Here is a 14,329-nt window from a genome sequence, read left to right as displayed (position 1 = left end):
GCTTACCAGCAGACTGTGTCTGCCTCTTTGAACGAGCACTAAGAAACCCAGCTGGCTGTCTGGGTCAGCGCCACATATATTCAGCCTCAATGGTGATATTCAGGCTTGTGTTCACCGATTTAACACGACCTGTTTATTGCCATGCTCCTGATGAAGCGTTTTCACGCGAAACGTGTTGAGCAAAGCAAGAATTAATATCCTGCATATCGGACCCACTTTCAAGGACACAAACCTTTTATTTATTTTCTATTTTTTACGATTTGATGTTTATGCATTCTCATGGTGTGAACGTACTTGAATTAGTATAAGGTTCTGGAAGTGTTACTGGAATATATGTTGGGTTCCTATGCTGATGTAATACTGTATTATTAGTCTAGATACTTTTTTATATACTTAGCTTTATAATAAATATCTATAGATTTTTATATTCCTTACCCGTGTGCCGCCAAAAGTAAATTTTTTTCTAGTCTTTATTAATTTCCACTTTCCAAATTGTACAGTATGTCTGGAAGGCCAACAAGGAGAGGCAGACGCTCACAGGCCACTAAAATAGGGAAAGCAGGCTCTGTGTCTACAGCCAACAGTGCTGGTCGTGGACATGGTGCATCCTCAGCACATGGCCGTGGGGCACGCTTGTCCTTTTTTTTTCGAGACTGGCCGTGTTGAGCCACAACATGCAGAAGAGTTGGTAGAGTGGATGACCAAGCCGTCCTCATCCTCCTTATTCTCTGTAACCCATGCTCAGAGTACTTTGTCTGCCAATGCAGCTGCCAAAGCGACCTCTTTCATCCGCTCAATGTCATCAGTCACTCCTTCCCTAGCCTCATCATCAGGCCCTGAGGAGTCCCCCGAACTGTTCGATCACAGTGTCGGGTACATGCTGCAGGAAGATGCGCAGCATTTTGAAGGCTCCGATGATGGTACCCAGGTTGAGGATAAAGGCAGTAACGTGAGCCCAGAGAGAGGGGGTGCCCAAGAAGGACAAGAAACAGGTAGTCATGTTTCCCCAGCTGCAGCATACTGCCAGGTTTGCTCCAGTGGCGAGGAGGGAGGGGATGATGAGGTCACTGACTCTACGTGGGTGCCTGATAGAAGAGAGGAGGAGGAGGCACATCTCCAACGAGGCAGGATGCCCTCCAGGGGCTAGCTTAAGGGCAGGCAACCGACTGCATCACACCGCAGAGCTCTGCATGTGCAGGGCACTGCTGACTCCGCAAGTTCTTTGGTGTGGGCCTTTTTTGAGACGTGTGCAGCAGATCACACCATTGCTGTTTGCAACATATGTCTGAAGCGTATCAAGCGTGGCCAAAACACCAGCTGCTTGGGCACCACATGCTTGACCAGACATATGTCGACCTACCACAACAGTACTTAAAAGACCCACGCCAAAGAACAAGGCGGACCTCTCCTTGCTCCTCATCATTTGGGATCTTTAACCCCACTATACCTTCAGTCCTCTCAGAGACCTGCACTGAGAGGAATCAAGGTGTAGAATTAGGTGTCCCAAGTACTTCCGGGCAATATGCTAGCGGTACACCAACATCCAATAGTAGCAGGCAAATTTCCCTACCCCAGTTGATAAACCGGCGAAAGACATTCGGTCCCAGCCATCCACATGCTCAGCTAGTTTGGAAAAAATTGCTAGCACTCCAACTGCTGCCTTTTCAGCTGGTAGACTCTGCCCCCTTTTGAGAATTTGTGGAATGTGCAGTACCTCAGTGGCAGGATCCCAAACGCCATATTTTTTCTCTGTAGGCAATTCCGGCTCTCTACCGAAATGTGGAAGGCAATGTCTTGGCCTCGTTGGACAGGATGGTCAGTGGTAAGGTGCATATGACCGCTGACTCATGGTACAGCAGGCATGGACAGGGACGTTATCTTTCTTTCACGGTGCACTGGGTAACCCTGCTGGCAGCTGGAAAGGATGCAGGACAGGGTGCAGTATTGATGGAGCCTGTTCCGCCATCACACCTCCAAAATGCTGGTAGTGGTGATCCTGCCACACCTCTCTCCTCCCCTTCTTCCTCTTTGGCCTCTTCCTCTGACAATTTGTCCTCGGAACAGCGGTTCTCCATAGGCATTCTAGGGGCTACGCAAGCACTCAGGCAATAAGATGCCATGTGGTGCTTGAGTTGGTCTGCTTAGGGGACAGGAGCCTCACCGTGGCAGAGATTCTGTCAGCTCTGCAGGGGCAGGCTCAGAGGTAGTTGGTGCCATGCCAACTTCAGCCAGGAATGGTGGTTTGCGACAATGGCACCAACTTCCTCTCTGCCCTCCGACAGGGACAGTTGACAAATGTTCCCTGCTCACATCCTTAAATTGGTGGTTCAGCGGTTCTTGTGCAGGTACCCGGGCTTACAGGATCTCCTAAAAGGCAGGCCAGGAATGTCTGTGGGCATTTCCGCCAGTCATTTAATGCCAGTGCTCAGCTAGCTAACCTTCAAAAGGAATACAACCTGCCCAATAACCGCCTCATCTGTGACATGCCCACCAGGTGGAACTCAACATTGGCAATGCTGCAGCGGCTGTACACGCAGCAGAGGGCCATCAATGAGTACCTGTGTGAGTATGGCACCAGGACAGGGTCAGGGGAGTTTTTTTTTTTCCCCCACGCCAGTGGCTGCTGATCAAGGATACATGCACTGTCCTGTCACCATTTAAGGAGGCCACGAGGATGGTGAGCAGTGACAATGCATGCATCATTGATACTGTCCCTCTTGTCTTCCTGTTGGAGCACACGATGTGTGGAATAATGGACAGGCACTTGAGGCAGAACAGAGGGAGGAAGAGGAGGACTTCCTTACCTCTCAAGGCCCCCTTTATCTAGACAGTATTCCTGCGTGCCCACCACTCACACAAGAAGAGGAGGAGGAGGATTGTGTCAGCATGGAGGTGGAGCCTAGCACTCAGCATCAGCAGCAGTCTTCAAGGGATCATTTACAGTCCCCAGAAACCCAAGGACTTGTAAGTGGCTGGGAGGAGGTGTCTGCAGATCATGTCACCCTTAGTTACCCAGAGGACTCCGGATTGAATGCCTCATCAAACCTATGCTGCATGACCTCCCTGATCCTGCAAAGCCTGCGAAAAGACCCTCAGGTTCGTGTGATCAAGGAGAGGGATAACTACTGGCTGGCAACCCTTCTTGATCCACGTTACAATGATAAGGTTGCAGAACTTATCCAGCCTTCGCAGAGGGAGCAGAGGATTAAACATCTTCAGGAGGCCTTGCAGAAAGGTTTGTGCAATGCGTTTTCAGAGCCTGGGAGGTTACAATTTCGTGGTCCTCCTGGACAACGTGTTGCTGAGGCTTTGGTCAGTCACAGAAGGAGCGGTGAAGAAGGTGGCCATCTGACCAATGCGCTCAGACAATTTTTTCGTCCGCAGCCCCAAGGTCTGATCGGTTCCAGCAACCATCTCCAGCGTCTGATTTACATGGTGCAGGAATACCTAAGGGCAAGATCAGACTTGGAGACCTTTCCAATGGAAAATCCACTGGTTTACTGGGTCTTGAGGATGGATCACTGGCCAGAGCTTGCACAGTATGCAATTGAGCTACTGGCCTGTCCTGCATCCAGCGTTCTATCTGAACGCACATTCAGTGCTGCTGGAGGCTTTGTAACCAATCACAGAGTCTGCGTCTCCACAGACTCAGTTGATCAGCTCACCTTCATAAAAATGAATCAGTTTTGGATCACCACCAGCTACCAAGTACCTGATGCTGATGTAACCGAATAATTTTACTATGAGTTTGAGATCCCTGGAAGCCTGCCTATGCTGATGCTGAGTGACTATCATGTTATGCTGAGTGCTATCCTATTCTTCCTCAATGTTCATGTTGATATCTTCTAAGAACATTTCTGTTTCTGAGCACCACCACCAGTAAGGCCCAATTTGTCTGCCTGTTTAACAGGGGCGTGTAATTACAAATTGTGCTGTAATATTTGCAGCAGGGCTTGTTCCTGTGCACAACTACGTAATCTGTGAGGGGTTTCAGTGTTGTGGCACCACCACCACTGCCTAAGGCCCAATTTTATGCCCCTGTTTAACAGGGGCTTTTTAATTAAATATTTTGCTGTAATATTTCACAGCAGGGCTCGTTCCTGTGCACAACTACGGTATCTGTGAGGGGTTGCAGTGTTGTGGCACCACCAGCACTGCCTAAGGCCCAACTGTTCAACAGGGGCACGTAATTACAATTTTTGATCTAATATTTCTCAGCAGGGTCCACTCCTGCGCTCAACAAGAGTATCTGTGAAGCTTTACAGTGTTTTGCCACCACCAACGCCGCCTCGGGCCCAATTTTTCTGCCCCTGTTTAACAGGGGCATGTAATTCCCATTCTTGATCTAATATTTTACAGCAGGGCCCGTTCCAGCGCCCACCAAGAGTATCTTTGAGGGCTTACAGTTTTCTGGTACCACCAACACCTAAGGCCCAATTTTCTGCAGAGTATATAGGGCAGGCCGTATAGTATATACAGACGGTCCCCTACTTTCAAACATTCGACTTACAAACGACTCCTACTTACAAACAGTAAGTGAGAGGAAATCTACCCATAGGAAGGCAAATTCTCTCCTGTAAGAGTTATTTTTGGAAAAAAGTGTCTCCACTGATGCTTTCTCACCAATCCTTGTTTCCCTACAAACTCAAAATTTTAAAAATCCTATTGTCAATGGGACAGAAAGTGAGGTGAAATCTTCTGAACAGGGGCATAGACTGCAAAACAAATGTTACAGGACTGAGAACCCTTCCCTATGTTATCCAAAAACCTTCAAAATTGTTTTTTTGGCTGGAGCTACACTGTTCTTTACCTGTTCCAAATTACAGATTCAACTTAAGAACAAACCTACAGTCCCTGTCTTGTTTGTAACCCGGGGGCCACCTGTATACTGCTGTTCAGAGTATATAGAGCCTGGGGGCCCCATGCCTTTTTTTTTATTTTGGTGCGGGGTTCCCCTTAATATCCATACAAGACCCAAAGGGCCTGGTAATGGGCTGGGGGGGACCCATGCTGTATTTATCAACAATTTACATCTATATTGTCAGGACCCAACATTACATTACAGCCGCAAGCAGTTTTGAATTCCTTTATTCCTTTAGCAATGTCATTTTGTGCAGGGACTGTTTTGCGCAAACTTTCGGACTGTTCGCATGTTCTGCTGTGAACCGAATCGGGGGGGTGTTCGGCTCATCCCTAATATACTGTATACACAGAAATACGACATTTTAACTTGTGTACAAGTGTTGCTTATATAGTTGTCTGATATCTGACCCAATATTAACTTCCTATAGTTCTCTGGGTGGTCAGAGAGATGGGTCAGGTGGTTAGCCAGATTCATGGCATAGACTCTGTATGATAGTCTCTCTCTCTCCCGACATGTATATATAAATAGATAGATATAGATAGATAGAGATATATATTAAAATAAATTATCACTACATAAAAATATTCCCAAAACATGTTGGTTTACTGCTGTACCTGTTATATTAAACTGTATACCTGGCTGTAAAGCTTCAATAAAAATCTATAGAAATAGAAAAGGAATTCCATAGCACTGTGGGTTAGCTAAAGAAGCAGCATAACAAATGCAGCTTGCTTTGAAATTTCAAAATAAACTGCTGAGGTATTTTGATGTGAAAGCATGATTCCTTTATCCAATAAGCAAACAGAGGGCCATTAAAATGGAAATAAGAGCCAAAAGCTTCCCCTGCCCGCTCAGTAGCAGAAAGCTAAATATTAATGTGCTATGTGTTATTTGCATTACAAAACACCTAAAAACACTCGCTTCCACAGACACAGCTGTAGGAAAAAGTAATTAATTTCTAATTAATGTCTAATAGTATGAATTGAGAGCTATCAACCAGTAGTGGACAAGCAGCCATTGTTATACTGCGGCAGGCTGGCTCTCCTGGGCAAATCGCCATAGCTGTAAGTCGGCCGCTTTAAGACCACTATGGGACACAATGCGCTGGGCACCCGCGATCGCTCCTGAGAGAGACAGTACGGAGATCTGTTAATGTAAACAGACAGATCTCCATTCTGTCAGGGGAAAGGAGAGAGATCTGCTGTTCATACTTATAGCAAAAAATATATATTTTTTTCAAAGTTTATAGCACAAAAAATTAAAACCGCAGAGATGATCAAATACCAACAAAAGAAAGCTCTATTTTTGGGAAAAAAATGACATCAATTTTGTTTGGGTACAGCGTCGCACAACCGCACAATTGTCAGTTAAAGCGACACAGTGCCGTATCGCAAAAAATGGCCTGGTCATTAAGGGGGCAAATCCTTTCGGGGCTGAAGTGGTTAAAATTAAGGAAGCAAACTTAGTTTCAAGACAAAAGAATCAAATCATACAACACATAATAAAACACACATACAATAAAAAAGTAAATGAACTTGGTAGTGCTGGTTCCAATTTGCAGTCCGAAAATGCTTTGCAAGGTTAATTGGCGTACAACCAATCTTGGTTGTGATACGTGTGTGTATATATGGAGCAAGGACATTGAATTGCAAGCTCCTCTGGTGACAAGGACTGATTTGAATGATTCTATACGCCATGTGAAATAAATAAATAAATATGAACAAATGAATGTATTGCTCACCTGCCTTACAGATAATCATTGGTCCCACAAGTCCAGAGAAAACATCCTTTGGGCCATCGATGTGTGAGTGATATAGTCTGATGATACAATCATCGTCCGATGCAGATGGTCCTTGGTCTTTCACTACATCCCACTTGTAAGTATAGGATTCTCCAGGTTTGACAGCATCATCTGCCTTTTTGGTCCCTGAAGTGGTGTCTGGGTATAGGGCACCTGTAAATGTGTGTAAGAAATGTGACTCTGCGCACCAGTTTTATATTAAACGAAAGCTGCCATCACAAAAGTGAAAAATCACTCAACATATGTGTATAGAAATATGCTGTGCTGATTCATATACCAAAAACAACAACCAAATCAAAATAGTGTTACATTATTTACCAGTAGGAGAAGATTTGACTACCAATAAGTTATTTTTTAATCAAATATCTATGGTTCAGGAGGACTCTAATGCTGCGTACACACCATCACTTTATGTGATGAAAAAAAACGACGTTTTTAAAAACGTCAATTAAAATGACCGTGTGTGGGGAAAATGTCGTTTTATGTCTTGTGAAAAACGAAAAAAAAAAATTGAAGCGTTGTTTTAAACGACGTATTTAAACCCGCGCATGCTCAGAAGCAAGTTAGGACGCGATTTTGAATGGAACAGAGTGCCGTCGTACATGCTGAACGTAACCACGCTTTGCTAGAGCTTTTGGAAAAAACGATGGTTTGTATGCTACATCATTTTTGAAAATGAAGTTTGAAAAACGTTGTTTTTTTTCATCACATAAAACTTCGTTTTTTTCTATCACAAAAAACGACCGTCTGTACGCGGCATTAGGCTATCTACAATGTATCAATGTCAAAATATGTTTACCTTCATTTTCCTTTGTATACTCTACTCCATGTGGATGTGCGCCATATGATCTAGAAGCAAAGTTTTTAAGATGGAAAATGATAGTATCTCCAACTTCTGCTCGTATAATGGGACCTAAAGATCCCAGCCAATCTGGTTTCTTTACTTGTTCTGTATATAAGCCATTGGTAAATTGGAAATAAGAAGCCTTCTTATAGATATTGCCTATTCGTTTTGCGCCTTGTTGTAAATAGATGCTGGCATGCCTGCAAAAAAACATAAGTAGAGAGCACTTAGGGGTCTTTTCATTAGGTACTCCTGCATCACATTCAGACCGGTGCTGACACTTGTATTTCATGAATGAGTGCCTTGTTTAAACAGATTCAGATGCCAGGTGCTGCCGGGAGGCAGCTAATTTATGTCTATTGAGACCCAGTGGCTGCAAAGATACTGGGCCGGATTCAGGTAGAATTGCCCATTATTTACGGAGGCGCAGGGCAGCAGAAGCTCCGTGAATTGCGCGGGCGCGCCGGCAAAATGCCCGGCGCTAAAGCACGCAATTTAAATGATCCCGTAGGGGGCGGGAATCATTTAAATTAGGCGCGTTCCCGCGCCGATCGTAGCGCGCATGCTCCGTCGGGCAACTTTCATGATGTGCATTGCGGCAAAACACGTCGCAAGGACGTCATTTGCTTCAAAGTGAACGTGAATGGCGTCCAGCGCCATTCACGATTCACTTACGCAAAGTACGTAAAATTCGAATTTCGCTACGCGGGAACGACGGGTATACGTAACATGGGCTGCCCCTGCTAATAGCAGGGGCAGCCTTGCACGAAAACCGCCGTACGTAAACGACGTAAATTGCGTACGCAGGGCTCACGCAACGTTGTGAATCGGTGTTAGTATGCAATTTGCATACTATACACTGAGCACAACGTGAACGCCACCTAGCGTCCACCACAAGAATGCAGCCTAAGATATGCGGGCATAAGAGCCTTATGCCGCGCAGATCTTAGGCTGCAGTCGGCGTAACAAGGTTCCTGAATCAGGAGCACTCGTTACGCCGGGGCAAGTAAGCAATTGCGCTGTGTAACCTATGGTTACACAGGCGCAATTGCTTCTTGAATCCGGCCCACTGTCTGTGTTTGGGACTGCTCACCTGCAACCACATAGATGTGGAATTGGGATAAGCAACTGTGTCAGTGCAACTACTGCCCAATAGACATGAATGGGCTGCCTGCATGCAGCACCTGGCAGTTTATTAACAGGGAATGGCTGCTAGCATCCATTTGAATGAGTTCTTAAATAAATATGTGTTATGTGCATGTGACTCATAGCATTAGGCTCCATTCACACCTAGGAGACAAAACGCACGACGCTCGATACGCTGGAGGGGCGAATTTCCATTGCTGTCTATGAGATGGTTCACATCTCACGCCGAACGCCGAAACGCCGTACGCCTGCCGCCTGAAAACAAGTCCTGGACCCTTTTTTTCAGGCGGCATTGGCGTTCGGCCATAGACAGCAATGGAAATGATTTGTGAAAAAAAAAAGAAAAAAAAGTTACACAAATCGCGGCAAAATACGCCGCATACGCGGCTTTACAATGTGAATGCAGCCTTAGAATGAATACATGGTCTGGAGCTTTAAGTGATCTTCAATTAAATTGAAAAGTGAAGAAAAAACAGGCTCCAAGCAGTGTTGGTTGTAGAATGATTCTTTGTGCCAAACATGATGGTTGCATCCTTTTGAAACAGCTGGGATTTTCACACATTATGGTATCGGAAGTTCTACAGTGAAGAGTGCAAAACTAAAAATATACCAAGTGAGTGGAGTTTTCTAGGAGAAATTTAAAGTGATTCTAAACCTTCTTTTTTTTAAATTAATAAACGTATCATACTTACCTGCTCTCTGCAATCATTTTGCACAGGGCAGCCCCAATCCTCTTCTTCTAACATCTCCCGTTGGCGCTCCTGGCTCCTCCTCTTTGGCGAGTGCCTCCATAGGAAACTGACTCCAACGGGGGCACGCTTGTGTGTTTCATCCTGAGACGTGCTGCCTCTCTGTCCTATGGGGATGGAGAGAGCTGCTGCGGTCAAGCACTGCACTGGATCGAGATCAGGTGAGTATTTAGGTGGAGGCTGGAGGGATTCCTAATCAGAGACGTTTTTTTGCCCTAATGCAGAGAATACATTAAGGTAAAAAAAAACGTAATCGTTTAGAACCACTTTAAATAAATACCCTGTTAGTTAGAGGAATATGGCCAGCCTGTTATAAGGACAACTCAATACAGATGTTCTTTTTCAGCATAAAATATAATGGGGAAGAAAAAGAAACACTATAAAGTCATATTGCTCACTGGGGGGGGGGGGGGTCCCATTAAAGTGTCTCTCAGTGACACCAGGTTAAGAAATTTTAAAAAATGGTGATCGCTGGGGGAGGAGGACACACATCTGACAGAGGGTTTACCCTTTCCCCACAATATTAAAATATATACATATTTTTGTTGATGCCTGTTTCCCCATTGGTTAGATTGACCATCACTTTCTGTCATTATGACTCCCAATCAGTTGGACAAGAGACAGAGAAATTACAGGACATTTAAAATGACATATGCTGTAACCATTTTTTACTAACAATTTCCGGCTGGAGTTGGGCTTTAAGAGACAGGAAGTTCACACTAGTTTAAATTATCATTCTTTACCGCAGTGCTGTGCAGAAGGCCACTCCAAATGTAGAATACTTTGTAGGCAATGAGCTACAACTGCACAAGACTATGGCGGTTTTTACTTCTGTCAGCTAAGGACCATTAAAGACAGTGGATTGTCAAACCTGGGTGATAGGGGATGACGATCTGAATTTTTTTTTTTTTTACCCCACATGCAGATAATAGGGTCTAAATTATGATACACACAGCATCAGTCTATAGACCCACCCTGTCTTGTGTCATTCACACAGTCATTTATCCTTGCACCATATGGCTTGCTCATTTCATATCTGCATCCTACGTAACAAAGTTGTATAGTCGAATCCCCATTCCATGTAAATCAACCCAAATTTAACACAGAGACCAAATTTACTCTTAATAGTTAGGAACTCTAAAACTCTCCCACTGATAACTCTAAATTAAAATATCTTTATGCGTTATGTCCTACCAAGACCTAAGCAGATTAAAAGGATCTGTAGAACTTCAGAGAACACATATAGAACTAGTGCTTTAAATATACCTAAACTAATATGTAGAATATTAATAGTCATTCATAAAACTGTTCTTACTATCTTTACAACAAAAGAAACCAGTAATCAGTGTTAGAAAAAATCCTTGATGTAACTATGCAATTTACATTATTTTCATTGTACAATATGACAATATAATATGTTGAATAACAAAAATTAAGAAGTGATTTGTTCCCCTATTTAACAGAGTATCTAAAGCCAGTTTTAAAGATTTAGATATAATAATAAAATGGGGCTCCTGTCAGGTTTTATAGCTGTCTATGTAATTGGGAGATTCGCCATCTCTATTTTTCCTAGAGGCCATTATTAAAAATGATGGGAAGTGATGGGAAATTCAACATGGTATGGCTGTCAACAAAACATTAAAATCTCTTGTACACTGCAGCTTAAAAAAGCACAGTACAGTTTTTTTTTTACTGAGCTAAAATACAACCCATTAATTGTAATGTGCCTATGCACACAGGCACGTAAAGTAGATGCTCAAACAGGAGTATCGTGTACAAGAGCCCCAAGTGGGGAGTAATATTCCACTGGGGAAGTTGGTGTGATTTCCTCTCACCTCCTACTGTGTCTCTAAAGCAGGAAGTGATGAAAAATCTTCCCCAGAGAACTTGGCAGTGATCTAACCATTCTGTACTAGTGTTAAACTAAACAAATTTAAAATGTCTTTAAGCCCTGGTTCACACTGGGTACGATTTGGAACGATTTCAGATGCGATTTGACATGTCAAATCGCATCTCAAATCGGCGGCAATTGTCGGCAATGGCACTGTCCTAATCAGTGCGACGCCGCATCTGCGATTTCAAAAAGTAGTTCCTGTACTACTTTTTGCGATTTCGGGCCGCAATTTACATTAAATTGCGGCCGAAATCGCGGCAAAATCGAGGCAAAATCGCGGCCGCGAAATCGCGGTATAATCGCGCATTTTACCGCGATTTTGAATTCGCAGCAGTGTGAACCTAGGCTTTAGCGGAGTTACAACCAAAAATGGAACTTCCTCTTTTCAGATCCCCTCCCCCCTCCGGTGTCACATTTGGCACCTTTCAGGGGGAAGGGGGAGCAGATACCTGTCTAATTCAGGTATTTTCTCCCACTTCCAGCATAGATCGCCGCAGGATTCGCGGCGATCTACGCCATGTCCGGCCCCTCTTCCATCCCCCACACTGTCTTCTGGGATACCCACATGTCCCAGAAGACAGCAGGAACCAGTGAGGACGTGCAGCGTGACTCGCACATGTGCAGTAGGGAACCAGGTTGTGAATCCGCACCGAGTGCCGAGGGACAGATCAGCTTCGGGTGAGGACATTGCGGGTGCCCTGGACAGGTAAGTGTCCATATTTTAAAAGTCAGCAGCTGCAGTATTTGTACTGACTTTAAAAAAAAAAGATTTTGGTGAAACTCCGCTTTAACAATGTTAGGAAAGATCTATCAATCCTCAAACTTCTTAGTCTGGAGTTCTGCTCATTTGAGAAATATGTCATAAAAATTACTTACTCGTCTTTATCAATGGGGTTTCCAGAAATTATATTCTTTCCACTAGGAGCATAATCCCAATATATTTCTTGAATTCCAATGAAATATTCCCTGTCTTTGCCCATAACACATACAACAAACATTGCACAGAGTAGGTGTATTACGAAGAGCTTCATTGTACTTGTGTAATGAGCAGAGCTTAGTGACTGACTGTCAGCATTTATAAAGCACGGAGCTTCCTGAAACACTGACTTCACTTTGGAGGTTCCTATCAAAGTCCTCTCTGCTAAAAAAAGCAAACACATCTTCCAGTAAAATCACTTGGCAAGTCCGTAGTATTAGGCAATGTTGTAACAGAAATTGATTAGTTAATACAAGTATATTTCCCAGACAGAACAATGAGCCCTGGTAGATTATAAACTATATTATGAGAATATTTTTGATGCCCTTATTTTTTTGTTCTTTTAGTTTTTATGAAAATTAGTTTATGAATGTATTCATGTGTATTTTTTTTTATTTTTTTAAAGTGTATTTTGTGCGTGTACTCGAGAGAGGAGCCGGACTGCAGGAGTTGGGAGTAGGCAGGCCTCCACCAGAGGCAATCTGCCACCTTTCTCCATGCCCCGGGTGGCAATGGCGGGTGCGTGAGGGGGTCCTCCCACACAGCCCGCCCTACCTGCTCCGCTTTGAAGCCCAACGGGGCAGAGGGACTCCCTATAAGGGAGTGAGAGGTCTAGCCCTCTCAACCAGCCCCCTTAGTCCTTCGCCCCTCTTTTTTAGAGACCGCGTGGTCAAAGTGTGTGCATGTTAACCCAATTTCGAGTGCGTGTAAGTGTGGTGTTTTTTTTGTGGGAGGGGGGTGGGCGTACTAAGCGCAGGCTTACCTCGCATAGCACACCCACCGGGAGCCGGGCTGAGACCACCAAACTCAATTCACATGTAGCCGAGACCGGGATCCGAACCCCTAGCTGCAGAGGTGAATGGCTTGTCAGTGCAGTGCCAATTGCAGCTCCCCACATGTGTATTTTATGTAAATCAATTAGACTGTTCCAAGTAATTAAAAATCATTGATAGTATTATAACCCAGATTCCAAAAATGTTGGTCTGCTGGGTAAAATGTACATAAAAACAGAATACAAAGATCTGCAAATCTCATGTAGCACCCTCTACCTTTTGGTAGGTGCTATAATGGGGTTTTCTATGTTTCAGGTATAAGTGACAGGTAAATTTAGTCAGGCCTGTGCTCTAATCTAGGCCTGCTTGTTTTGATCTGGGATTGGGAGTGATCATTGTAGCAGTGGGTGTGACCACTTCTGCTCAGGTTCTGAGACGCCTCCCCTGCTTTCAGTCAGTGTGTTCTGAAACAGGGGCTGGACTTGAAGTTCTGAGTGACAGGCAGCTCATGTGAGGAGCTCTGCCAACCCCCATTCGGTATTGGCAGGGGGCAGGCCTCCCATATAAGCTGAGGTGACATGTGGCAGAGGGGAAGTCGTTGGAGAAAGAAAGATGGAGCACTAGCTAGTTGCTGTAAGGTGGTCCCCAGCCTGGGGCCTGCCATGTGCTAAGGGGGGAGTCGCGGGGAAGACTCATCCCTCACATGCATCTCAGAGGAGGAATTCAAGAGAGGAGAGGAAGGATTAGGAATCGCTGGACTGTGCAGCTGAACTGTGTTTCCTCTATGGACCGGGGCATGGAGAAGGTCAGTGTGTACACTACAGCCAGTAATGGAACTGGAGGAAGCTATTGAGGATAGTGTAGACTGTTGTGGCCGGGAACGCAGCAGTTCAGGAAAATACTTTAAACACAGTGTGGATCTCTGTGACCGGGGAATGCAGCATCTGCAAAATTGGACTATCTGGGCCTAGTAGTCCATCTGTCGCCATTTGTTGCTAAAGTACTGAGCTGTCGGGAGTGGGTTTTGTAGGCACCTCTGGCTCAGTACCAGCATTTGAGTGACTTTGAGCAAGCTGAGGAGTTATTCAGAGTGAGTTCTCGTAGTGACAGTGAAATATAAATGGGTTTGCAGCAAAGGATTTATACATGAGAAGAGATACTCTGCAGGAGTCAGTGAAGAAGAGAAGGAGCAATAGTCTGCAGTAGACATGTGTATTCATTTTTCGTCCGAATGCATTTTTGTCCGAATTTCAGGTATTTTTGTTATCGTTTTAACAAACAA

General features: G+C 44.5%; 1 protein-coding gene across 2 annotated transcripts in view; it reads right to left on the bottom strand.

Annotated features, from left to right (window-relative positions):
- Positions 1-12,384, bottom strand: part of LOC120936603 (ceruloplasmin) — a 79,623-nt gene extending 67,239 nt beyond the window's left edge. For both annotated transcript variants that reach the window (XM_040349082.1, XM_040349081.1), the window contains exons 1-3: positions 12,175-12,384; positions 7,465-7,709; positions 6,606-6,818 (exon numbers count right to left, since the gene is read on the bottom strand). In XM_040349082.1, coding sequence (XP_040205016.1) covers positions 6,606-6,818; positions 7,465-7,709; positions 12,175-12,329 — 613 coding nt within the window. In that variant the 5' untranslated portion in view covers positions 12,330-12,384. The remainder of the gene's footprint in view (positions 1-6,605; positions 6,819-7,464; positions 7,710-12,174) is intronic.
- Between the last annotated feature and the right edge of the window lie 1,945 nt (positions 12,385-14,329).

Source organism: Rana temporaria, chromosome 4, assembly GCF_905171775.1.
Source record: "Rana temporaria chromosome 4, aRanTem1.1, whole genome shotgun sequence".
NCBI classification, from domain to species: Eukaryota; Metazoa; Chordata; class Amphibia; order Anura; family Ranidae; genus Rana; species Rana temporaria.
Note: the sequence above shows the minus strand (reverse complement) of the source record. Positions and strands in the feature narration are given on the sequence as shown.